The sequence below is a fragment of the Aspergillus melleus genome (assembly GCF_016097325.1).
Source record: "Aspergillus melleus strain CBS 546.65 chromosome Unknown contig7, whole genome shotgun sequence".
NCBI lineage: Eukaryota > Fungi > Ascomycota > Eurotiomycetes > Eurotiales > Aspergillaceae > Aspergillus > Aspergillus melleus.
Genome location: NW_025763376.1, coordinates 1,459,150 through 1,484,634, shown reverse-complemented (window position 1 = coordinate 1,484,634; position 25,485 = coordinate 1,459,150). Strand labels below are relative to the sequence as shown.

General features: G+C 50.7%; 11 protein-coding genes across 11 annotated transcripts; 9 read left to right on the top strand and 2 right to left on the bottom strand.

Moving 5' to 3' along the window:
• Positions 1-1,776: 1,776 nt before the first annotated feature.
• Positions 1,777-3,906, top strand: SKY1 (serine/threonine-protein kinase; the record flags this gene model as incomplete). Its single annotated transcript, XM_046093172.1, has 5 exons — positions 1,777-1,955; positions 2,178-2,968; positions 3,038-3,125; positions 3,181-3,415; positions 3,469-3,906. The coding sequence occupies 5 exons, from the start codon at positions 1,777-1,779 to the stop codon at positions 3,904-3,906; spliced, it is 1,731 nt and encodes a 576-aa protein (XP_045949150.1).
• A 765-nt stretch (positions 3,907-4,671) lies between these two features.
• On the bottom strand, positions 4,672-5,333 carry atl1 (MGMT family protein; the record flags this gene model as incomplete). Its single annotated transcript, XM_046093171.1, has 2 exons — positions 4,672-4,724; positions 5,219-5,333. The coding sequence occupies 2 exons, from the start codon at positions 5,331-5,333 to the stop codon at positions 4,672-4,674; spliced, it is 168 nt and encodes a 55-aa protein (XP_045949149.1).
• A 773-nt stretch (positions 5,334-6,106) lies between these two features.
• LDX57_011424 (uncharacterized protein) lies at positions 6,107-6,550 on the top strand (the record flags this gene model as incomplete). The annotated part of the gene is made up of 1 exon (XM_046093170.1): positions 6,107-6,550. One exon carries the CDS (start codon positions 6,107-6,109, stop codon positions 6,548-6,550), a length of 444 nt encoding a protein of 147 aa, XP_045949148.1.
• Positions 6,551-8,897: 2,347 nt separating this feature from the next.
• On the top strand, positions 8,898-10,133 carry LDX57_011423 (uncharacterized protein; the record flags this gene model as incomplete). Its single annotated transcript, XM_046093169.1, has 5 exons — positions 8,898-9,009; positions 9,060-9,183; positions 9,275-9,458; positions 9,504-9,726; positions 9,823-10,133. The coding sequence occupies 5 exons, from the start codon at positions 8,898-8,900 to the stop codon at positions 10,131-10,133; spliced, it is 954 nt and encodes a 317-aa protein (XP_045949147.1).
• Positions 10,134-10,422: 289 nt separating this feature from the next.
• On the top strand, positions 10,423-11,439 carry cwc26 (putative cell cycle control protein (Cwf26); the record flags this gene model as incomplete). The annotated part of the gene is made up of 1 exon (XM_046093168.1): positions 10,423-11,439. The coding sequence occupies one exon, from the start codon at positions 10,423-10,425 to the stop codon at positions 11,437-11,439; it is 1,017 nt and encodes a 338-aa protein (XP_045949146.1).
• Positions 11,440-12,891: 1,452 nt separating this feature from the next.
• LDX57_011421 (uncharacterized protein) lies at positions 12,892-13,518 on the top strand (the record flags this gene model as incomplete). Its single annotated transcript, XM_046093167.1, has 1 exon — positions 12,892-13,518. The coding sequence occupies one exon, from the start codon at positions 12,892-12,894 to the stop codon at positions 13,516-13,518; it is 627 nt and encodes a 208-aa protein (XP_045949145.1).
• A 745-nt stretch (positions 13,519-14,263) lies between these two features.
• On the top strand, positions 14,264-15,677 carry LDX57_011420 (putative nuclear envelope protein Brr6; the record flags this gene model as incomplete). The annotated part of the gene is made up of 2 exons (XM_046093166.1): positions 14,264-15,397; positions 15,450-15,677. 2 exons carry the CDS (start codon positions 14,264-14,266, stop codon positions 15,675-15,677), a joined length of 1,362 nt encoding a protein of 453 aa, XP_045949144.1.
• A 646-nt stretch (positions 15,678-16,323) lies between these two features.
• Positions 16,324-18,016, top strand: LDX57_011419 (trehalose-6-phosphate synthase; the record flags this gene model as incomplete). The annotated part of the gene is made up of 5 exons (XM_046093165.1): positions 16,324-16,618; positions 16,668-17,034; positions 17,087-17,460; positions 17,562-17,904; positions 17,959-18,016. The coding sequence occupies 5 exons, from the start codon at positions 16,324-16,326 to the stop codon at positions 18,014-18,016; spliced, it is 1,437 nt and encodes a 478-aa protein (XP_045949143.1).
• A 431-nt stretch (positions 18,017-18,447) lies between these two features.
• Positions 18,448-21,400, top strand: LDX57_011418 (uncharacterized protein). Its single transcript, XM_046093164.1, has 5 exons — positions 18,448-18,583; positions 18,647-19,318; positions 19,440-19,657; positions 19,741-19,981; positions 20,049-21,400. The coding sequence occupies exons 2-5, from the start codon at positions 19,039-19,041 to the stop codon at positions 20,651-20,653; spliced, it is 1,344 nt and encodes a 447-aa protein (XP_045949142.1). The 5' UTR covers positions 18,448-18,583; positions 18,647-19,038; the 3' UTR covers positions 20,654-21,400.
• Positions 21,401-22,341: 941 nt separating this feature from the next.
• LDX57_011417 (cutinase family protein) lies at positions 22,342-23,189 on the top strand (the record flags this gene model as incomplete). Its single annotated transcript, XM_046093163.1, has 3 exons — positions 22,342-22,524; positions 22,608-22,825; positions 22,922-23,189. The coding sequence occupies 3 exons, from the start codon at positions 22,342-22,344 to the stop codon at positions 23,187-23,189; spliced, it is 669 nt and encodes a 222-aa protein (XP_045949141.1).
• Positions 23,190-23,896: 707 nt separating this feature from the next.
• LDX57_011416 (uncharacterized protein) lies at positions 23,897-25,459 on the bottom strand (the record flags this gene model as incomplete). Its single annotated transcript, XM_046093162.1, has 6 exons — positions 23,897-24,294; positions 24,345-24,716; positions 24,765-24,859; positions 24,911-25,090; positions 25,145-25,302; positions 25,349-25,459. 6 exons carry the CDS (start codon positions 25,457-25,459, stop codon positions 23,897-23,899), a joined length of 1,314 nt encoding a protein of 437 aa, XP_045949140.1.
• Positions 25,460-25,485: the final 26 nt, after the last annotated feature.

Here is a 25,485-nt window from a genome sequence, read left to right as displayed (position 1 = left end):
GACTGCATGAATTAAGTACATTGGTAAGTGGGTTGGGATAATAATGCCTACCATGTGTTCGGTGTTTCGAATTTTAAACAAGGTTGACAGATGTATATTCTGGTTGTCCGCAGGATCCACGAGTAACACCGAGGTAGACCAAGTCCCAAAACAGCCATGGGAGGGTCATAATAGGCCCTTGAAGTATGAACCTTATATCTCTTTTATTTCTCCCGGCCATATGTTAAAACCCACAGATGCATATCTCCCCGCAATCTACGTCAAGGATACCTTGTGCTAGGCTTCTGGCCTGAATCCCAAGGCAGTAACAGAAGTCAAGCGATGACGACACAGACGGATGACTCAGCGACGCCCAGACCCGCGATGGCCCCGGACGCAACGGTCGCCGTCAACCTGGGGATCTTCAGGATTACCTCACGGATACCTCAAGGACGATGGCGAAGACATCGAGGGGAGAGTACTCCGTCAGGGAGAACCGACCGACCAAGACGGAGGCAGGGATGGCATGGAAATCGGGCATTTTAGGGTAGTGAACCACCTTACGGGAGTATGAGGAACGGGCATCCACTCTCCTTGGGCTGGATCAATCTGACCCTCGAGTCTAGACTCGCACGGGGATTGGCACGATTGACACCTCAACCGGCAGATTTCACCACGCTTGAGTTTCGATATAAAGCATCGCGATCCTTCTGACCAGGTTGAGGGCCACGAGAACCTTCAAGTGTGTCGAAACAAGCGACTTGGCGCCGATCGCAAAATCCCTATTCGGTCGAGGTGGCCGGAAGCAGACAGGAAAAGACATGGCTGGTCTCGTCATCACTTATCGCTGCCCCATCCTGCCCCTCGTCTCTCCGATCTTTGGGGGACATTGCTCCTCTTGACATGTTGGGTGTTCTGTTCTCGTTCTTCGTTCTTAAGGATATAGATAGAAGACTTCAATAAGAATCAAGATTAATACCCAAACCACCTAGCAGTAAATGACCGTAGACATCTCTCCCCCGCCAAGTACAGCCGACCATCGGAAGGACCAACAATCCATTCATGATTTGCCACATCGGTACGGGGTAGATCCATCAACCACCGTCGTCTCCCTGATATTCCCCCATGTTTTGTGCATCTCGGTGCCGTTGAGATTAGGAAATCCGTCGGTTGCAGGTCTCAAGTCCTCGATCGGAGGAGATTTAACCCCGTAGATGTCATTCCTGGGTGGAAACCCATTCCTCCCCGATTGACATTGTTTTCGCCCTCGTTTCTCCATATCGTTTGCGTCATACGCGCTTGCGTCCATCCCCGACACATTCTTCTGTTTCCAATCCTTGACCTGCTGGCACCTGCCACCCTTACCTCTCGTGTGTTTCATTTGATGCTGTCGACACCATCTCTGTCGCTACAATTCTCCGACCGTACTATCTTCTCATTCCCGGTCCAAGTTCCGGTCTAAGCCTCCAGAGCGGTTGCGGGCGCTTGTTCGCTGCAGAGAGAAAGAGAGCGCGAGAAGTCAAGCAAGCAACAAGCAGAAAAGCAAGAGAGACCAAACAACAACCCCTCGCACAACCACCCGCCGCTTCTCTCCGCCGCCCAACAACTTTCCTGCTCTTCCTCCTTCTCGATCTTTTGCGCCAACCCGACTTTTTTTGGCCTCCTTCCTTCCCTTCTACTCGTCTTCTTCTTCTACCTCTTCAATCTCCCCTCCCCTCTTCTTCTACTCGCTTTTTGCTTTTTTTTTCTTTTGTTTTCTACATCCCTGCGCCGTTTAGTTATCCCTCCTCACTCGCCATGGACGGGGTCGACATCACCAAGGCCGTCCTGAATAAAGGGAAGCAAATGGCTAGCGTCGCTGCCTCTGCTGCCAATGGCAACGGCGGTAAGAAGAGAAGAAAAGGGACCGACTTGAAGCCGATCGTCACCAACGACGCCGCTTCACCCGCCGTCGAACAATCTGCCACTACTGAGGGGTACGACCCATTCTTTCTTGTCTAATTCATCGTCGCTTTCTCTTCCTCATCTGTCTTTTCCGCCACATTGTCATTGTTCTGGCCATTCTTTGATTGCCTTTCTATTTATTGTCTCTATTTTTTTTTTCTTTCTTGCCTTACCCCTTACCAACCTCTGCAACTGTCCTGATCTCTTCCGCTACGTTGGGTATTTTTTTCTCTTCTAACCAATATGGGTGGCAGGGTTCCCACATACGGCGTCCCGCCATCGCGTTCTCCCTCCACGTCCTCCGTCGAGGAAGTCGAAACGACCGCCGAGGAAGAAGATTCGGAAGATTACTGCAAGGGTGGTTACCACCCCGTCAGCGTCGGCGAAACGTATAACAACGGTCGCTATGTCGTCGTGCGCAAGCTGGGGTGGGGTCACTTCTCGACCGTCTGGTTATCCCGCGACACCACCAACGGAAAACACGTCGCCCTCAAAGTCGTTCGCTCCGCCGCCCACTACACCGAAACCGCCATCGATGAAATCAAACTGTTGAACCGCATCGTCCAAGCCAAGCCCGCCCACCCCGGTCGCAAACACGTCGTCAGCCTTCTCGATTCCTTCGAACACAAGGGCCCGAATGGCGTTCACGTCTGCATGGTCTTTGAGGTCCTGGGTGAGAATTTGCTCGGCCTAATCAAGCGATGGAACCATCGCGGCATTCCCATGGAATTGGTCAAGCAGATTACGAAACAAGTACTTTTGGGATTGGACTATCTGCATCGGGAATGTGGAATCATTCATACAGACCTGAAACCGGAGAACGTGCTGATCGAGATCGGCGACGTGGAGCAGATCGTGAAGGCTTACGTGAAGGAGGAATCCAAGAAGGATCATAAGGAGGATAATCGCAACGGGCGGCGACGACGCAGGACCTTGATCACGGGGAGCCAACCCCTACCGAGTCCGCTCAACACCAGCTTCGATTTCAAGCACACCTCGCAAAATTCCCACAGCAGCCTCAGCCAGATGGTTAGCGGATCGCCAGGTATGTTTGAACTTTTTATCTGTGCCCTTTTCCCTACATGTGTTGTATGAGGCCGCTCATCTATCCCAGGCCCCTCCGCGAATGAAGGCACGTCGATGAAAGACCTGCTGGGTATTAAAGATGAAGATGAGAAGCAGAAACAACGAGAAAAGACAACGTATGTTCATCGAGAATGCGATCTATTCCCTCTTCTGGTTGTTAACGCATGGCAGGGATCTTTTGGAGCGTGAGGTATCGGGCATCTCGCTAGACAAGACATCCTCGAAAACGTCGAATGATGAACCCGAGTGCGACATTATCTCTGTGAAGATTGCCGATCTGGGCAATGCCTGCTGGGTGGGACATCACTTCACCAACGATATCCAAACGCGACAATACCGATCGCCAGAAGTCATCTTGGGTTCTAAGTGGGGGGCGAGTACCGACGTTTGGAGTATGGCTTGCATGGTACGTTTGGAACACGGCAATGCCATCGGGTTCTATCTCTAACTTGGCTGTAGGTTTTCGAACTCATCACCGGCGACTATCTATTTGATCCGCAATCCGGTACGAAATACGGCAAAGATGACGATCACATCGCGCAGATCATTGAGCTTCTGGGACCCTTCCCCAAGTCGCTGTGTCTGTCCGGCAAATGGTCGCAAGACATCTTCAACCGTAAAGGGGAATTGCGAAACATCCACCGACTACGCCATTGGGCATTACCTGATGTACTCCGCGAGAAGTACCATTTCTCAGTGGAACAGAGTATGCAAATCAGCGAGTTCCTATTGCCTATGCTGGAAGTGTCCCCAGAGCGACGAGCCAATGCCGGTGGTATGTCTTCCCACGTGTGGACGAAAGATACTCTCGGGATGGATGGAATCGATCTGGGGATAACCCCCGGCAGCAAAGGCGAAGGCATCGAAGGTTGGGCGACAGAGGTCAAGAGAAGATAAAGCACCATAATATATTAAGGCTTTCTAAAAGTGAGTCATGACCTATCGTTGAGTCTTTTTCTGAGGGGGCGAGGGGAAATCTGTCTCTCAATTTTCTTTACAAATATCTTATGAAATCTTTGGTCTTCGCTTGGCACATTACTGGATGTTTATGAATTCTTCGACATGACCTTACATGCCTTGTTGTTTTGCAACCTTTTCGTTACCTTCCATTCCTTTTTTCTTTTTCTTTCACTTACGATACATGCGCCTGTCTCGATCTTTTCCGTTGCTCTTGTTGAACCCCCATAGAGTTCCGATTTACTCTTGATTTTTCCAAACCCGATTCACACTTATCATATACCGATACTTTGTCCACCTTGAGACTGGCGCTTAGACACATCCAAAAGACCCCCTCTTCTTTTCCCCCTGGTTGAACCGTCTCTGTTTTCTCTCTGATTTCAAATGTCCTTGCTTACGAATTGGTAAGCCTTCGCGACCATATTTACGAGCCAACGCAGTATGGGATCCGGTGTGGGGGTGTCATGGCGATAAGATGATACAATGACAGAGTTCTCTTTAGGGAATCTGTAAATATGATTTGAATGCACATGCTTCCTGGTCCATGTATCTGTAATTTGAACCTGTCGGAATATCTTTGCGGTTGTTATTTTCATTGTCGATTGTCGTCATCATCCAACCCCTCCTCACTCGGCAGTTGTGCAGGAAACCACCCGTACCGACCCATATCGATATAGAACTCTCCCATACTGTCCGTCTCCACCTCTACACCTTCTTCGCGTAATACTTCTGCTTGTCGTTCTGCGTCCCCGGGTTCTCTGTAGTTACATAAACGATTAATGATTAATCCAAACCCCATCTGAAAAATCCTAGCACTCTGATAAACACATATATATACCAGTGATCGCTTAAGACGGATGGGATGGGGATATATAGAATGGAATGGGGTATGGAATAGAATGGGAAAGTGATAGATTAGGTAGTAGGCAGAATAGGGACGCACCGATGCGAAATCATGCCTTTCGCATTTATGACGCGTTGCCATGGCACGTTGCTTGAGTTGAAGTGTTGCGTTGGATCCGAGGGGAGGTGTTTTAGACTTGTTCCTACTTGGCGGGGACGTTGGGCTGTTCTTCTTGTTACCTTTTCGGTTCTTGGTGTGTATGGTAGGTATATCATAGTATGGTATGGCATGGTGTTGTTGATTGGGTTGAGGTTGGGGATGTGCATGTGGATGTGGATAGATATGGAGATGGGGTGTTGGTTCTGCGGGGAAGGTATGTTGGTAGATACTAGAGATAAGGTGACATACGTTGACCCAACAAGAGCGCAATATGGCCGTATGAAGTCACCTTGCCAATCGGGATCTCTTGCACGGCGGCGTACACCGCGTTGATCCAGAACTCGGTTTCGTCGGAGCGGGGCATTTTGTTTTTCTTGTCTGGGTTGCACTGGTTTGGGTAGGGTTGTTTGTACTTGGTTTTGGGGGGAGGTTGGGGTTGTGGGTGTTTGATCAAGAAGTCAGCAAGCACGCCAGTACCTATGCAAGTGCAAGTGCAAGTGCAAGTAGAGTGTAGATAGAGATAGAAGTGGAGATAGATGGGGTTAGAGTAGGAGGGAATTGTCAGCCAGACTAACTGGATTAAAAAGGTAAGGCGCCTTTTTTGCAGAATATATTGACTAATCAGAGGGCTACATTTGCTAGTTATCGGTTTTAGTACTATTTCTATACCGCGATATGACATCGGTCAAAGAGGTTTTGGTATGACCCACGCAATGATTTAGGTAATAGATCGTGAACAATCTCTCACGGGTCCTTCATCCGACTTACGTGTATGCCTCGCTATCAGAAAGGGGAACCCCAGTAACTAGCAGGATTACTATGTCAATTGACAGCCTAGATAGTTCCCATTCAAGGTCTGGGCCTCACTAAGTTCATCGGATTCTCGGAATCCAGTTCAGGACCACTCAACGGCCCGGGTGGTTCTTTTAGGCGGGCTCGAGCTTCAGGAAAAGAGGAGTGAGAGGGGAAACACTGGCAATGATGGATCGTTAGCAGTGACTATGACGAACTAACTGGTCAATGTGACCTCATCCTGGGTAGTAAGATGGCTATGTATGCTTCTTCTCCTTAGAGCCCCGCGTAACTGTTCAGTGCCCTTCTCCCACTGCATGTCCTCATCTCTTGCTAATCCACAACATGGTAGAGCTACGACCACGTCCAATCTCAAAACCAGGCTCGAGTGACAAAACACCAGCCTCCAACGAACAATCCCAATCGGTCCTGCGGGCCCAAATCCAAGCCGTAAAGAAGCGACTGGCCGAAGTCGACAAAAAGTATCACTTTTATGAAACGAGAACTCCGTCCGGCGCTCGCGGTACGGCCGCCATGCTGGCCTTCTGGGACGAACTGCTGCGGCAGTACAATTATCTCAACCGACGGTTGAGCCAGTCATCTAGAAGGATAGCCTCGGCTAATAAAGAGGAGGAAAGGAAGATAAAACTCGCGAACGATAGACGGTTGGCTAGGAATCGTGGTGAGGGTGCTTCCACGGTCAGGGATTCTTCCAGAACGACTTACCGATTGAGGAGTGGTTACTTTATCTTGGACGACGAACTTGCTGATTCCTGCACAAATATCTAGCAACCGAAAGAGGCGCTGTCAAGAACCACTAAAGCAAAACCTCAATGCTGTGTCTGCTACGACCACTTCCCGCAGAAAAAGATAGTGCGCCTGCAGTGCTCCGATCTCTACTGTACCAGCTGCTTGAAAGGTCTCTTCCTACGGGCGACGAAAGACCAAACGCTCTTCCCACCTAAATGCTGCCGCAAGGTGATCCCTCTAAACCTGATCCGTAATAACATGTCAGTACTGCAGCGGCGCGCGTTCGAGGATGCAAGAGTCGAATTCACCACCAAAGACGCCAAATACTGCAGCAATAAAGCCTGCGGCAGGTTTCTCCCACCGAGCCGGATAAAAGCTGGAGAAGAAACCGCGAAATGCGAATCCTGTCGCTCCTCGACTTGCTTGATATGTCAGAGTCCCGCTCATTCCGAGGATTGTCCGAAAGACAAGGCGCTGCAAGCTATCCTCTCCCTTGGTGTGAAGAAAGGCTGGATACGCTGCTACTCCTGTCGGCATTTGGTGGAACGAACCGCAGGCTGTCCCCATATGATGTGCGTTACTACCGATTTATCTTCTGAATAAGTGCCCCAAATCAGGCAGTTATAACAAACTCACTGACCTTCGTCGTGAATAGATGTATGTGCAATGCTCAATTCTGCTACCTCTGCGGGAGGATGTGGAAGACCTGCAGCTGCCCTGGCGGTTGATTGAAGAACCACCGAACGAGCGCCATCGAGCGTGTCCCTATGTGGTGGGACGGAGGATTATTTTAGGGTTGCTCTTATCACAGCTTATACTACGGAGCTTTGGGAATAGTGATGGAGATCATAATGTTAGTATAATATGCGGAAGCAAATTGGATCTTTGCACTCAATGTGTGTCAGAGGAGCCTTTTCACATTGCTCCTGAACCGTATATCGGTATCTGCCTGATACATCTAGATCACCCAGCCCATCTGCAACAATCTACTACTTCCGTCATTCCACTCTGTAGCGCATACGGAGTACTGCCACATTCCTGGTCCGTCAAGCAGCTTCGAACAACCTTTTCTGTACTTGATATTTCAAAACACACTTCATCCCAATACATACGACCACAGGGTGTGGAGAACAGGGCTTCCCGTCCGCTCAGCCGTACTTAAGCCACACGCCGGCCGGTTAGTAGTTGGGTGGGTGACCACCAGCGAATCCCGGCTGTTGTATGTTTTTGCTTTTGATCTGTGTTTTTTTTTTTTTTTGTGCTGGGGACATAGCGAAATACTACATCTCGCCTTACATATAGGGCCGTCCCGGTACATGTAGGGCCGTCCCGTTCTAGAGACCTTAATAGTACCCCGGCTGTCCCTATATACCCTTTCTTCCAGAAAGCAAAAGGACATATGATATGAACTTAAAGACATGATTATCTTCAACCAATTTTCTAACAACCTATTAGAGGCTAACATTGAGCATATCTGATTACACAGAAAGAAATTGAATCAACGGATCTTCTTGCCAACAAACCTGCCGCCTCGCAGTGCGGGTGGTATTCATAGCTTTATCACTCTGTCTCAGCAGGCTGACAATAAGCCAAGCTAAGTTCGAGCAGGTCTAAACCCATGTTTATTTGTGTTCTATCAGACAGGCTGGAGAGCTCTACTCGGTAAAAAGGACCAACCAAGTCTATAACGTTTGGAGAGCCGCCTATAACCCGCATATCCAAGGTTGCAGTGTTCTTAATAACCTCTGACTCCGTAGCAGACCTTAAATGATTTTCTGAATTGATGAGGGATGCTTGGACACTGCTGACATGTGGCGAAATAATTCACGGTATCCCCGGAGACAAAGTGGATAAGGTTAATTATGCTTTCGAATGTTGACTTGTATCCTTGATTATTACCTCTTTGGTCAGATTATACCGGGACATATCTCCCTCGGCGTCGCTTCCGTCTTATGAGCTATTACTGTATGGGTAGGAATCGCCGTCATGCCCGAGAAGTTTTTTGTATAGACACGTGGGAGAAATATAGACTTCCTGGGAAGATTCTGAACTCTAAGACCCTTTTTGATGACGCATCTTGAGAGATAAGAAAGCCGGCAGCTGCACCACTTTGCCATTTCTCGACATTAGTTGTTCAAATTCCCTCACTACCGTAATAGGTCCGATTGAAACCGATGTCAAGTCTATTCTCGAAACTGTGGAGGCCAAGCTAGACGAGTTTGCGACTTCACAAGATGAACAACTCGAGTCGAGGCTCTTGAGCTCACACAGAAACTGAGCCGAGCTCTTGGAAAGCCGAAGGATGCGGTCATCCAATTGTCACTTTCGGTAGGTGCAAACATATAACATACCAGGAATGATGCTGACCAGATAGCCTCTGTTATTTATGACTGTCAAGATTGGCCATGATCTAGACGTGTACAAATCGCTGGTCAATGGAGGTCCTGCAACAGCCAAGCAACTTGCCGTGCCAAAGAAAGCGGATCCGGTATTCGTGGGTTTGTCTCTACTTCTGGATGATACTCTTTGTTGAACTGACAAGAAACAGAGCGAATTCTGCGCGCGCTGGCAAATATTGAATATGTCAAGGAATGTGGACTCGGTCTGTATGCACCAAGTGTGTTGACTGAAGAAATGGCCCAAAGAATCTCCGCTGGGGTCATAGACTCATTGTAAGTGTACCATTCCCTAAATTATCTTCGTGTTCTCTCGACCTTAAGCTATAAACTTCAACCTAAAACCTCATTGACTCAACCTCATCAGGTTCTGTGACTGCCTTCCCGGCATCGTCCGAGCCCCGGAATTTCTTCGAAACACAGGCTATCAGAACCCCTGCGACCCTCGTTCCACGCCGTTACAGGATGCACACGGCTTCGATACTAGCATCTGGGAATGGATGGCAGAGAACCCCAATTCTCTCGCGCGGTTCAACACGTACATGGAGGGGGTCCGAGGCAGTCGCCCATACTGGGCGGACTAGTTCCCTGTGCAGAGACAGATACTCGACGGAACTGCCTATGGCCCAACTCGACCTTTTCTCGTTGAGATTGCCGGCGGCCGTGGCCACGACATTGCTCACTTTGCGAACCGTTTCCCGGACGCCCCGGGACGACTTATCCTCGAGGATCTTCCGGCAGTGATTGAGGATATCGCAACGTTGGAACCGAAGATCGAACGCGTGAAACATGATTTCTTCACGCCTCAACCGGTTAAAGGTAAACCTTACCCTTGTGCTCATGTTTAAACCAACCTTTCTCAATCCAAGCGAACAATGGAATGGATATGCACTAATAACATCTCCATATCAACAGGATCTCGTGTCTACTACATGAAAAACATCCTGCACGACTGGTTGGACGAGAAGTGCAAAGTCATATTGGACCATGTGATTGCTGCGATGGAGAAAGGATACTCCAAGCTTGTTCTCGAGGAATTCATTCTGCCTGATTCTGGGGCGGGCTTGCTTCCCGTTTTGCTGGACATGGTGGTGATGGTTTGGTGTCCTGGTATGGAACGGACCTGCTCGCAATGGGAGAAGTTCTTGAAGGGATCTGGTCTACGGGTCGTAAAGTTCTGGCAGCCCCCGGATGGACAGGGGATTATTGAAGCAGAGATTGCGTAGTCATATTCGTACTTTCTGCTGTATTGTATGAATGGGAAATGCATTGAAACTTAGAAATAAGACATAAATCTTCAGTTATTGTTGATGGAGCGTTTTTGGCCAACGGAGTAAACAGTGATGCTTCTTCCTCAGGCAGAAACGCTAGTTCTTTTCCAGTAATCATCCACACGTCCGGATTAACCAATACTCCGTCTATCAAGATAACCAGAAAGAGAATCACCTCCACACTTTTAATACCCCCTTCAAGTAAAATCAAAACCTATTCCCTTCTCCAGTATACGAAATCAAAATGCCCTCCTCGTTAGCAGATTACCTCGCCAAAAACTACCTAACCGCCGACCCCGCAACCGAACGCCCCAAGAAAAAACGCAAGAAGACCAAGACCGCCGACGCCGCCAACGAAGGCCTCATCATCGCCGACGACGACCCTCCCGATCTCCGCACCCAAGCGTCCACCTTCGGCCAGGACGATGAAGATGGCCCCGTCGTGGCATCCGGCGGGAGCGCAGAGTTCCGTCGTGCGAAGAAATCCAGCTGGAAAGTGGTCGGTGCGCCCGTCGCGAACGATGCCGAGAAGGACGCGGCCGACGCGATCCTAGCTTCTGCGGCGGCGGAGAGTGCTGCGCGGAGGGACGCCGGGGACGACGAGGACGCGCCGGCCGTGGCGGAGGAGGAGAATGAAGATGGAGAGGACGCTATGCGGATGGAATCTGGGGCTCGCGCGGGTCTTCAGACGGCGGAGCAGACGGCCGCGATGGTGGCTGCTCAGGAGCGACGGAAGAAGGCCGAAGCGGCCAAGTACAAGGACAGTCCGCAGGCGGGTCAGGCGCAGGAGACGATCTATCGAGACGCGTCGGGACGGATCATCAACGTGGCCATGAAGCGGGCGGAGGCGCGACGGGCAGAAGAGGAGAAGAAGGAGAAGGAGGAGCAGGCGAAGGAGGCGCTTATGGGCGACGTGCAGAGACAGCAGCGGGCGGATCGCAAGCAGCAGTTGGAAGACGTGCGGGCGATGCCGGTGGCGCGTACTATCGACGATGATTCTCTGAACGATGATCTCAAGGCTCAGCAGCGGTGGAATGATCCCGCGGCTCAGTTCTTGACGAATACGAAGGGTCCTGGGAAGAGCGCGACAGGTCGGCCGTTATACCGGGGGGCGGCCCAGCCGAATCGATATGGGATTCGACCGGGTCATCGATGGGATGGGGTGGATCGCAGTACTGGGTTCGAGAAGGAATGGTTTGGCGCGAGGAACCGGAAGGGGAGACTTGAAGCCTTGGATTACCAATGGCAAATGGATGAATGAGCATACGATGGATTTTGGAAATAAGCATGCCACAACCACAAGGCTATCATCATTAATAGGTTTTTTATTTCTATGGAAAGGATGCTACGCATGATGGATCTGGTGCTGGACATCGGATGGGATGGCAGAAGTTGGCGTATTTATTTACTAGTTAGCGACTTAATATGACCTGCATAGCTGGCAGCATGTCAGATACCCAGAGAGCACTTCTTATCTTCCCTTATCTTCCTGGCAATCCTGATACAACCTCGGGTTCGGCGAGGAATGCGAGGAATGCGGCTGATCCATTCTCCGGCGTGGAAGACGCCAGGGCTTTCCAACAATAGAAGCCAAGACTAGTCAGCCTTGATGTCATGGCGTGCGCCATGCCCTTCTAGCCCTCGTCTGCTGCGGATGATGCAGGAGGATCGAGTCATCGGGCGCTTGAGCGTGGATCGACCGCGAGGCAGGTGATAAGCTGTTGGTTTGGCGTCATCACACGGAGATGACTCAGGCTTACTGCGACCGCGTGAATCCAGACTATTGCCACGTCGCGACTGCACCGTACACCAACACCGTGGATATTCCTTCAGGCTAGTACCGTCATCCATACTTCCACCGATGCCAATCATGAACCCCGTGCCTGTCCCTGTGGATCCGATTGATCGCCTCTATCTGGCCAGTCGAGCCATCTCCTCCTTGAACCTCGGGGTCCGATTGAGGGAAAGGGCGCAACCATGGATCCGTAGTGGCGGCAATAGGAGGACCCCGGGGATGTTCTCGATGGACGAGAGGGGGGAATGGGGCATCCAGGGGCAAAAGAAGAGAACGTGCATAGCGCCATCTATCTAATTAATGAGACATGACAATCGATTCCTCTCCTATCAAATCATCACAGGCGCATTCCCAGCGTGACCTGCCGCAATCAGCATCGCCTCGCCCGGACCTCGTGCTGCCTGGTTTGGCGCATGCGGAGATCCTTCTACCGGATATCCTAGGTAGTCACTACGGAGCAGATAGGGAAGATATCCTTCTTCTCCCCTCTTTCCCCCATCTCTCCTTCCTCTTTCCTTTTCTTCTCTTGCCCTTTACCTGTCTATCTTCATGACGGGTCCCGTTAAGGTTTCATCCTTGACATTCCTCAGCACTAGTCTATTGCTCGCACGGAGCAACAATAACCTTGGATCAGTTACGGATTAGGAATTGATGACTGGACCAGTCACCCTGTGACTCAGACAAAGACCAGACCGTTTGTTTGACGGCTTACTCCTGACCCTTCGCGGTTCTGCTGGAATCGTCCGGTTACCTTTGTTCTCATTCGGCGCTTTCCATTCCATTCCCCTGTCCCGGTGGCCTTTATATTCCCCCTGTTGTATCCCGGCTGCAGGCAAGAACTACCGCAGTCTCACTGTCACCCTTGTCCTTCCTTCCACTGTTACCTCGAGAGTATCCTCGTTTCGACGTCGTCTCATCATGTCTGGATCCCTTGCTGCAAATGATTTGCGCGGAGCTGGAACCGATGCCAAAAGGGTTTACAACCAGAAGGCGAAATGGGCATATGGTGGCCGATCCGCTCTCCCTCGTCGGGAGGTTTCTGAAGTATACCCGGTGACCCGTCCTGCGGTGCCTTCGACTCATTATATGAAGTACGTTCATTCTCTGTTCCGAAATGGCAAAGCCATGAATAAAGCTCATCATACTGACTCATATCATAGCCTCCACCGGGCCCTACAGCACGATCGGAAGGCCAAGACCAATCAACTCGCCACCTCGGCCAAGATCGACCTCCGATACGATATCCGAGAGGCCCTTGATAGCGGCCCCTCGGACTCCTCCAGTGGCGAAGACATCGATGACCCCGCATCAGCGCCGACTGTCGCAGCGGAGCCGGACGATGAGGCCAACGCTACGGTCGAGCACTACGAAGTTGCCGGTCAAACGATCCTCTCGGACGCAGTGAACAAGGCCGTGGAACGGTTCGAGACGAAGGAGACCGAGAAACTTGTCAAGGAGTACGAGATAGTGTCGCATGAGCATGAAACCACTGGTGGCTATCTGGCCGACGACGACTTTGAGCTGGTGGACCGTGTTCGTTTGTAATTGCACGCGCAGGTTTTCTATGTATTATTGACGACGTGTCCTTTGTCCGTTTGGAGTCGGGTTCTGCTTTCTGTCGCGCTCAGAATGGAGTTGATTAGACTGATGCTGCCATGATTATTGTTACGACGCTGCGACCTGCGTGTTTGGCTTCTTGATCATGACCTGTGTCTTGCTGGATTTGATGTTTGTTTGTTGTCTTATTCTCTAGACCAGCTGTTTCATACCCCAGTATCATATTAGTACAGTATAGCATGCGCATTGTTATTATTATTGACGATAACAGATTGTGATCAATCATTTGTTTCCATCATTTAAAAGAGCGTAGAAAATAGGAAAGCTGTAGTTGTTGTTAGCGATCTGGCCGGAAGCTCCCGTTATCTACGCCGTCAGCGATCTGCAACGCTCATCTTCTGCAACAACTCGTAACCCCAGAACCTCATAGCCATACGGATAAGGGCAAATATGACCTGACCTTCAAACCAACCTAGATCTTCATATTTATCACCAAGGAAATCATCTCTCGTCAACAAGACGCGCGACGTGTGGAAGCGATCGCCTGCGTTGCTGCAGCAGAGGCGATAAGCGGATTGTTTACCAAACACCGAATCGGGAATGGTCAGAAAATCCATCGCCGACCTCCGATAGAAGATTCCATCTCGACCGTCTCCTTGCTCGCCTTCCATCGCTCGTTTCCCACCCCCCACCAATTTTGAGTCTGGTTATTATCTGTTTTTTATCCGCCAATATGGACAAAAGGTCCGCGGAAAGTCCTATGGACTTTGAGTGGCAGACCCGTGCGCCCGGGGACGTCACCTCGCCTTTCTATCAGCTCAGCATGCAGCATGACAACCAGAAGAAACGTGCGTGCACACCCCCGCGTTTTGGATCTCAATGTCCCTCTCCCCACTGGCAGGAATCAAACCTAACTTCCCAGGTCACAGGTCCTCATAGTATATTCGATTCTCCGCCCAAGAAACAGATGCCCGCGCTGCGTGAACCCCACTCGCAACCCTTCCTCTTCTCCCAGCAACCTCAACATCAACAACCCCCTAGCACCCCCAAGTCGGTCTTCGGCAAGTCGGCCGCCTTCATGACGCCTCGCAAATTCGATGTCGATTTCTCCTCCGGCCCTGAGAATATGTCTTCGCCGGAGTGCGCGGACAACGAGGACACCCCCGAACCGCCGACCAAGTCGGGACATCGCAACTCGCTGTTCAACATGTACGGACGGTTTGCGCCGAGCCCTGGACGGGGCGAGATCCCTCGCATGAACCACTATTCGAATGCGTTGGCTCGACGGGTGCATAAGCGGAGGCGCAGGGATAAAGCGCTGGATCTGCAGTTGCGAAGGGAGGGCAGTGAGGATGAAGACGATAGCGACCACGATAGGCCGGGCAGCAGGGAGGAGAAATCGCTGCAGAGGAAGCTGTCGAAACGTGGACAGGGCCAGAATGCGGTGGAGACCCAGCAGCCAGCGAGTCGGGCCTCGTCGTTTTCGGATTTCTTTGCCCTGTTAGAGGCGCATCCCAACATCCCGAGCATTTTGTCTTGGTGGGCGCAGTTGCTGGTGAACCTGGTGCTGTTCTCGATTACGGTCTACGTGGTCTTTGGTTTTGTGTCGACGATTCGCTCCGAGTTTGAACAGGCTGCCGAGGAGGTGTCTGATGGCATTTTGGCTGAGATGGCGACGTGTGCTAGGAACTACGTCGATAATAAGTGTGGTGGACACGATCGACTGCCAGCCTTGGAGACGGTCTGCGAGAACTGGGAGCGCTGCATGAACCGGGACCCGGCCAAAGTGGGACGCGCCAAGGTGTCGGCGCATACGATGGCGGTCATCATCAACAGCTTCATCGATCCTATCAGCTGGAAGGCGATTGTATGTCTACGTGTTCTTCCTATTCGCGATGCCCATGGCTAATGGTTTACAGCTGTTCTTCCTCGCTACTATCTCTACCGTTACCGTTGTCAGCAACTGGTCCTTCCGTTCGTTCAGAAAGAACCGCATGCATCAGCAACAGTACGCATCGGCCCATAACTATCCGCAGGTGCCTCCTACCCACCACAATCCGAGCATCGGTTACCAGGGCCATACCTCGAGCTTTGATCGCAAGCAAGAAAACCCTTTCCTGATTGAACATTCCCAAACGTGGTCGTGACGGCGAGACCGAGCTAGGCAAATCAACGCCTAGGTTGTCCTGTCAGACGGAACAGGACATTTGACTTACCAAAAGCGCATACTTCTGATATCTGCGCACTCATTTCATTGCATCAGTGGCGATTTGCTACGGAGTTGTATTTTATTCTTAATAGTTTTATTTTTGGGATATTGGGACGGGTCAAGCGGCTACAGCCACGGTGTTTCGTGATTCGCATAACAAAAGGTGAAGGAGTTTGATTGCCCAACTTTTGGATTTCTGATTTGTATATACTTTCCAACATAATCAAGCATTGCTTTACATGATTACCTTTCTTGTCTAGTATGGTTTCGTGGAGGGTAGCTATGGAGTCTTGGCGTCGAGCATGACAGCTCTATGACGTGAGAGCCGTACTCGGTGTACCAGCGCTGACCCAGGAAGATCCCCTGGATTCATCACTCAACGCGAGCATCATCTCTCCCTTTCATCGCATTGGTTGAGTCAATATTGCCTTGCTGTTTTCCGGATTATTCATACTGACGTATGTTACTAGATAAGGCCGACCTGCAGTAGCGAACAACCGTATAATAAACCTTAAAATACTCTCGACAAATCCAGAGCGTCATTAGATCGGAATCTACTTGTTAGTGTCTAGCACAGCTTCATCATGCCTCCCAGTGTCTCAGCTTCGAAGAAGAATTTGATTGTCGTGTCTAACCGACTTCCTCTCTCGATCAAACGAGTCGATGATTCGTTTGAAGCCAATCTTTCTGGCGGAGGACTGGTTACCTCATTATCCGGACTGACCAAGTCGACATCTTTCCGCTGGTTTGGCTGGCCGGGAATTGAAGTGAAGGACGAGAACGAGCAAGAGAAGGTGGCGAACAGTCTCAGCGAGCACAATGCCGTGCCGATATTCATCGACGAGCAGTTGGCGCATGACCATTACAATGGCTTCTCGAGTGAGTAATCTCCCGAGCCTTCCATGAACTTGTTACTCAATCCAAGTAGATTCCACTCTTTGGCCTATTCTCCACTACCAGTCCGGAGTGGAATTTGAGGATGACAACTGGCAAGCTTACAAGCGCGTTAATGAGATTTTCGCCGATATCATCGCCAAAGAAGCCATAGAGGACAATATGATTTGGATTCATGATTATCACTTAATGCTGCTCCCGCAACTGTTGCGTGAACGGCTCGAAAAGCAGGGCAAATCATTTGCCATCGGCTTCTCTTTGCACACCCCTTTCCCAGCAGAGGACTTTTGGAAGAGCCTGCCAGTGCGGAATGAGCTGGTCGAGGGGATTCTTGCGAGCGATCTGATCGGCTTCCATACTGATGAGTATAAGCATAACTTTTCCGCTTGCGCGCAAACACTGTGAGTTTTCTGGTGACGTTGAAGTATGCTTGGACTGACGTTGTGATTGTAGTGGAGCGTCCACTGAAATTCAAGGGGAAATTCAATACAAAGACCGGAAAATCATGGCCGATAAGTTCATTGTAGGGATTGATCCGCAGAAGTTCACCGACGCGCTGGAAGACTCGGATGTCCAAACCAGGATCCAAGAGCTGCAAGAAAGATACAAGGGCGTCAAGGTCATTCTCGGCGTCGACCGACTAGACTACATCAAAGGCCTAACGCAGAAACTGAAAGGCTACGACTACTTCCTGGACCACCATCCCGAGCTAAGCAAAAAAGTGGTCTTGATCCAGGTAGCTGTGCCAAGCCGAGAGGACGTCAAGGAATATCAAGACCTAGAGACAGATATCTGCACGACAGTGGGAAAGATCAACGGGAAACACGGTGCGTCATTTCTCCCCCTCCCCTGCCCTGGATGGCTTACCTATTCTTGGCTCCCCATTCGTCGCCCGCAGTGCCAATGTCAAGCTAACGGACGGTCTTAGCCACTGCCGACGGAACTCCGCTCATCTACATCCACCGCTCGGTTTCCTTCACGGAACTGACGGCGCTGTACTCGTTGGCCGACGCCTGTTTGCTCACTTCTACGCGGGATGGCATGAACCTCGTCTCCTTTGAGTATATCGCATGCCAAGCCCAGCGCCATGGCGTGCTGGTTCTTTCAGAATTTGCAGGGGCTGCGTCGTTCCTCAAGGAGGGTAGTATCTCGTTCCATCCTGCTAATATCCCCGAGATGTCTGAGGCCATCAACGAAGCTGTCACTATGAGTAGTGAGGATCGGAAGCGGCGGTATGAGGGGTTGAGAGAATTTATCGAGACCAATACCAGGTGAGCGCGAGATATGGAACTCGGGTCCTTTCGATCAATACTAATAATTATCAGTGCTAAATGGGGCGAGACATTCATTGAGAAACTCTCTGAACGTCTCCAATCTCCTTAATGATATTTCCCCCGCTTGTACGAGTCATGCTTAGCGTCGATGCCTGCGTCTTCTCTTTTTAGTTAGATGAATTTTGTCCGTTATCATTTTGCCACCTCCCCCTCAAAACTACTAAACTAGAGTCTAAAAACGGTCAATTCGACAGATGGTCACCTGTAGCTCCATCGCATCGATAAGGCGACAGATCCCACGTAGTATCTGCAAACCCGTAGCAAAGATCTCAGTTACGCATAACCATCAGTCACGGACCTGACTATCAGCACCAATCTCCCTGATAGATACAGCCCCAGGGTACCAGTCAAGAAAAGTACCCGATAGCGACATCCCCCCAGGTTACATCTCCGGCAGCCAAGAACGCCGATCCCTCAGGGTGATGATTGCTAAAAGACCCGGCCCGTCCAACCAAGACGAGAACGTCCCCTGCCGTGAGGAAACACACGAGCTAGCGCTGTAACCCAAGAAGCCCTATCTCATGCTTCCAAGAGCCGACACTAAAAGAGCCGTTTTTTTGTTGGTTTGTTGCGCCTTGGCTTGGGAACCTAATCTATTGCGCGGAGATAAGTCAAGGTACGAACTAAGTGCCTGATTGGGGCGGAGGGACTTGCATGATACTTACCTAGGTTTTTTTAGTTGCTTTATCGGTATACGCTGCAACGTTGCCTGCCGAATCTACCCTGCGTGCCCTGCCCGGCGGGGTGTTTCTTGCATCTAAACGCCCTTGTGTAATTTGTCTAGGCGGGGAGGGACCTGAGGAGAATTGTTTCCTTTGAGAGAACCACCTTCCTATTCAGCTTGGTCTATGACTTGGCAGATAATGTTGTGATCTTGGCGAGATGTTGTGGAATGAGGAGGTGAGGCCGGCTAGATGTGGTATAAAAGGTGCCTCATGAAAGGAGAGGTTGCTATCTTGGATTGGCTTGACTGGCACGGCTTTTTCCTTACTGTCCTCTTTCTCTCACACATACTCCCGCTCTTCAATCCGTTCTCCGTCCTTGCAACCTGCAACAGCAGCGGGACTCACAATGAAGTTGTCCATCATATCCGCCCTGGCGCTGGCCTGCGCCGTGACGGCGTCCCGAGAGGGCGAGTCTCGCATGGCTCACCTGATGTCTTTGAAGTTGGAGCATCGAGAACGTGCCCGCTCCCAGGGCCTCTTCAAGGTCAACAAGTACATTGATCAAGGAAGCACCAAGTGCGTGGACGGCAAGGCGGGCGAATACTCGTGCGGAAACGTCGATCTGCAGGGTTTCCTGAGCCATCAGGCGCTGGGCAGCACGACTCGTGAGGGGAATGATGTGTGGGGTATGTTTCTCTCTCCTTTCTGTCCATCCCTTTAGCTATCTCTGTCTGGATGAAGATCTGGGTCGATATAATGGGGGGTCGAACGCTTGTTACCTCGTGCTAATGCTATATGTGTATGTAGGTTGGGAATCTGCCGACGGCCGCGAATTCGGTATCGTCGGACAAACCGACGGTGTTGCCTTCATTGAGGTCCTGGATGATGGTAGCATCGAGTATGTTGGTCGACTGCCCACGCAGACCGATGCCAGTGTATGGAGAGACATGAAGGTTATAAAGAATCATGTGTACATTGGTTCGGAAGCTGAAGGACATGGGCTGCAGATCTTTGATCTGACCAAGGTAGGTCTGCATGTCGCTGATTGCTCTGTGTGCAGATACACTTTGTAGGCGAAGAAAAAGCATTGACCTTTGTTGGTATTTAGCTCCTCGACACAAACAGCAGCAGCCCGACTAGCTTCTCGATCGACGATGACCTGACGGCCTGGTACGACGGGTTCGGCAGCTCGCATAACATCGTGGCACATGAGGAGAAGGAAGTCATCTACGCGGTCGGAACTGCTCGACGTCTCGAATGCGCCGGTGGACTCTGGATCGTGGATGTCTCTGACCCTGCGAACCCCGTGTCTCCGGGCTGTGCGAATGAAGATGGCTACGTGCATGACGGTAAGGCATCCAGCAACAAACCCCTCTGCTCTGGCCATGACGAATCACAAACTAAACAACCACTCAGCCCAATGCGTCGTCTACACCGGCCCCGACAGCAAATACAACGGCCAAGAAATCTGCTTCAACTACAACGAAGACACGCTCACAATCGTCGACGTAACCGACAAGACCAACCCGATCCAGATCTCCAAAACACCCTACGTCGGCGCCAGCTACACCCACCAAGGCTGGATCGCCACGCCCGACCAAGCCTACCTGCTCCTGGACGACGAGCTCGACGAAGTCGACGGCACGGGCGAGGCCGCGAACGGCCACACGACGACATACATCTTCGACGTATCAGACCTCTCGGACCCCAAGCACACGGGACTCTACCAGTCGCCTGTGCGCTCGATCGACCACAACCAGTACGTGCTGGACGGGCTGTCCTATCAGTCAAACTACGGCAGCGGGCTGCGCATCGTTGACGTCTCGTCTATTGCCGAGGACCCGTCCGGGAAGGGCCTGAAACAGGTGGGATTCTTCGATGTGCATCCCGAGGATGACGAGGTGGGCGGAGAGGTCGAGTTCGTGGGCAGTTGGAGTGTGTATCCGTACTTCAAGAGCGGATATATCCTGTTGAATAGTATTGAGAGGGGGATTTACTCGTTGAAGTATACGGGGAATTAGAGAGGTAGATGGGCCTTGTCTTGAGTGATTCTTCTCGGTGAAATATCGGGATAGGGCATTCTAGGGCATGTGATATGGTTCTTATGGTTCTGGTCCTTATGGCACGTGGAAATCAATTCGAAGTAAACCATCCAAACCTGTTCAAAGGAAAAGAAATACAAACAAAAATTGGGTTAATTTTCGGCTCCCGGAGACTGAATACCATAAATTCCAGAAAACGAGAGAGATCAATCAACTGGGGGGCCGACCCTCGTTTAATTCTTACTTTTGGGATGGATCAACCGTGGCTCGAAACGGAACACACGGACCGGCGATCTTTCCTTCCCTGCACTAAACTTCAATCGAAATGATTCACCACGTGTACCGCAGAGTTTGCTAGTCAGTCAGTCAGAACAAAACCATATTTTCCGTGGGATTGTCCAGATTCTGAAGGACGAGATCAACCCTTCAAATGCTGAAGCGCAGAATATACGTGAAGATGTGAAGATGTGAGCCCTAGATCAAACCCAAAGATAGAAACAGAACGGAACCAAGGATCGCCTGAACCAGATAGTCTAGCACCCGTTCGATCCCTCAGCCCCCAGGACTCAACCAAACCCCAATGAAGTACTCCGTAGAAGTGCTCAAATATGAGAACTGGACAGGTCCAAGTGGATCACCACTAGCTTAGTGCGATCTAGTTCGAGACTAGTTCAATCTAACCCGAACCAGGGCCTGCGCCGGATCAAACACCTCACTTTTGGATGTGTACAGAAGAACCTCGGTATGGTCCTCCGATCCATGATGTTTAATTTCGGCAGTTGGTGATTGTTTTCCAAGTAGGCAGCATTTATAAGCCTTATCGAGTCATTCTGGAACACAAACCCTACCTCGGAATGAGCCATTCGCGAATGAGCTCGACTGACCGTTCAGAAGTAAAGTTTCGACTGAGTGGATCTCTCCCCGACGGTTTCATCAGGTTCAAGTTGGCTCTTTGGATGGATCTACTGGATCCCTCTCGGACACGGATTCGGGGCTTTGAGCCCTGCAGATTATAGCCTGCGCCCTGCAGCTTGCCAGGAACAGGCACAGACGGGGGTACCTGCGGCGCTATGTTCTAGTTTGAAACAAGCCAGTCGGTTTCTTTGTTGCACCTGTCTCTGTTCCAAGCCCGTCTCATTTTATGGATTGAAAGTTTCCCTAGGCAATAGTCTATTTCTCCGTACCTGCTTTGATGCCGAGCCTGTACCTAGGATCGGTACTTCTATGTTTCTCAACCGTGGTTTTCTGGTTAGGGCTATCGGTGTTTGCCGCCTATTCATTGGCATGGACGTTCACTCCTGTCCCGGACCCAGTGTTTTCAGGAACGAAAATTCAATCTCGTGTTTATGGGTATCGGACATCGGCGCGAGAGCCAGGATCAGTATCAGAATACCATATCTGGTAGCCTAATTGTAGTAGTTGACTCCTTACTTCGGTCTGTAGATCCCCTGCTGGGTCGGTGAAGTGACTTGATCCCCCGGATCAAGCGGACTTTTGTGGTCTCACTCGAAAAGACATATAAAGACCCCGGAAGACCCGCGTCACTCGTTTGAATTCTGTCTCGTTCCATTCCATCCCATCCCATCCCACTTCGGCTGGCCCATCCACCCCTCCTTCCTTTCTCTGTCAATAATACTATAATTCTTCACCTCAAGATCAACGTCAAGATGGTCACCCTCCGCTCCATGCTCGTCGCCGCGCTGGCCACGCTGGCCGTCGCCAGCCCCATCGCCGAGCCCGATCACTCCCTCGAGGCGCGTCAGTTCATGGACTCGAACGACCTGCAGAGCGGTCAGTGCAAGGATGTCACTTTCATCTTCGCCAGAGGATCCACTGAGATCGGAAACATGGTATGCGGCTCGCCAACTCCTCCCCATACCTCCCTGTCATGGGTCTATTTGTGACTAATAATGGATCCTAATAAAACCAACAGGGTAGCGTCATCGGACCCCCTACCTGCTCGGGCTTGAAATCACAGCTTGGTGCCGGTAAGGTCGCCTGCCAGGGTGTCGGCGGCATGTACACCGCCGGACTTGCGCAGAACGCACTCCCCCAGAACACCGACCCCGGTGCTATCAACGAGGCCAAGAAGTGGTTCAACCAGGCGGCTGAGAAGTGTCCCAACACGCAGATCGTCGCGGGTGGTTACAGGTACGAGCCCTCTTACTCATCATCCCTCCTTCTAGATACTGCTCAACGGAATAAACCACCGTTGAATGACCGATACTAACGACTCGAAAAATACAGTCAAGGCTCCGCGGTCATCGACAACGCCGTGCAGGCCCTCTCCGACGACGTCAAGTCCAAGGTCAAGGGCGTGGTTCTGTTCGGCTTCACCCGCAACCTCCAAGACCATGGCCAGATCCCCAACTACCCCAAGGACCAGGTCAAGGTGTTCTGTGCCGTCGGGGACATGGTCTGCTCGGGTACTTTGATCATCACGCCGGCGCATCTGACGTATGGTCTGAACGCTGGCGAGGCTGCTAGCTTCTTGAAGTCGAAGCTGGACTCTTAAGTTGAATCTGTCTGTCTGCCTTGTGGAGTGACGCTTGTTGATGCTGCTGGCCCTTTTAGGGGTTGGGTCGGTGTGTGTGTGCTCATGGGAGGGAGTCGGATTGATGGGTCAATTGTTGCCTGCTATGCGGGTCATAGTTTGGATTTCTTCCATAGTATTTGGATGTAGCACCTATTCGTGGGAATAAATGACATATAAATGGGATCAATGATTAGTGATATATCGTTGCTTACGATGGGTTGGGTAATACGTAGACTATTATCATTATCATCATCTGTTATTCCATTATCCTCGAATAAAACTCGGCTCTTCCCGTGTCACTAATAGTTGGAAATATTCTTACAGCTCTAATTGATATTTGCTTCTATCGACAATTGTGTGTAGGCGGTAGATCTTCATGTAAATTACAGTCTTACATTGTAACTCTGTTATTCTACATCCAATGATAAGGAGTAGTGGCAGTGATCGTAGAAGTTATGGGTGGGAAAAGAGAGCAGTCACCTTTGAATTCTCCTTTTCAGGGCTTGCCTGGTCAGATGTTATTCAATGTTCGAGCCTTAATGCCTTACAAGGCCATTACCCTTAGCACCTGACTCGATAGGCTTGTTCGTGTGTCTGGAGCATCTTATCTATTGTCCCATGAGTCGGACGACTCTTCCTCAAAGTCATCGCAACGACATTCTATATCTATCATTCTACCCAATTATTCATCCCACAATGACATCTTTCATCCTTGACCTCCACGTTGCTGCCTTCCCAAAATCTCCTTCTTCCACCAGCTCCCTCCTTCCAGTCCAAATGTCCATCTCCTCCAACTTGACAATCTTCGTCTTGTTCCAAAACTTGTAAACTACCGCGAACAGAACGAACACCGGAAGCAAGATATAATTGACGACAAAATCGTCCGCGCTGAAAGGGTTCAGAAACGCCGTATATCCCTGGAAGAAAATCAAGAAGATGTTGCCCGCCAGAGCAAGGTACGTGCCCCAAGGATAGAACGCCGCTCGGAAGGGCAGTCGAGCGGGATCATCCCCTTGCACCGCCATCGCGTTTCGGAATCGGATATGCGCCAGACTGATGACAGACCAAACGATGAATGTTGACACTTGGTGCGATTAGCAATGCGAGATATACAGAGCTGCAAGAAGGACTTACCACCCGACAGAGTAATCAAGGCCGTAAAGACCTTGCTGGCGCCCGATGAGAGAGTAAGAAATACGATGCAGGTGAAGATGTTGGTGAATATCAATGCTACCCAGGGTACGCCGGCAGCGTTAGTGCGACCGATAAATCGCGGGGCTTTGCCATTGCGCGCCATGAAGACCATTGTTCGCGATGCGGCATATAAGGAGCCGATTCCGGCAGAAATGACACTGATAACGATCAGGGCGTTGATCAGGTGGGCCGCTGGAAGAATGCCGGCATCTTTGAGCGCAATGGTTAAGGGTGAGCTGGCTGCGTCTGAGCTCGAGCCTAACAGTCGCTCATCGCTGTATGGGAGGAGAATCCCAATAAAGAACATAGTGCCTATCTAATTTCAGTACCCGGTCGTCTGGTAATAAACTGGCTACTTACCGATATAGAAGATCAAGATCCGCCAAAAGACCTGTCGGATAGCGGTGGGAACAGCCTTCTGTGGGTTTGACGACTCTCCGGCAGTGACGCCGACCCTGTTCAAGTCAGGGAAATCCTCAGTTACTTGGGGTGTAAGAAGAGCTTACATTTCCGTCCCCGCATATAGTGTTCCAGCGACGACAAAGGTCTTCGCAACGCCGTTGATGGAATCTGCGAATGCCCCAGGATCACGCCAGTATTTGAACCCAATGGGCCCAGGACCCACACCTCCAGTGCTGATACAAATGGCAAGAATGAAGAAGGCAATGAGCGCCAAAACTTTGATTCTGTCGGGGTCAGTGTTGATGATGACGGCGTACGACGGATACAGAGAAACTCACAGGGACAGCCAAAACTCCATCTCGCCATATGCCAGCACACCCAGGTTCGACAGACCGAGGAACAAGAACCAGAAGATGAGAATCCAGCCCCATTGGGGAACTGCATCCGTCCAAAAGCCGATTACGAGAGAGATGGCATTATACTCATTTGCAAGGATCTGCAAAGTCAGCATAGCTCGAGAATACGCATTGTACCTAGCATACCGTCACCCATAAATACCAATACGCCCATCCCAAGGCAAAGGCAAGTGAGTCATCCACAAAGCGTTGCGCATATTCGGTGAAGGAGCCCGACACGGGGATAGCGGTGGCCATTTCTCCCAACGATTGCCTGCCCGGTC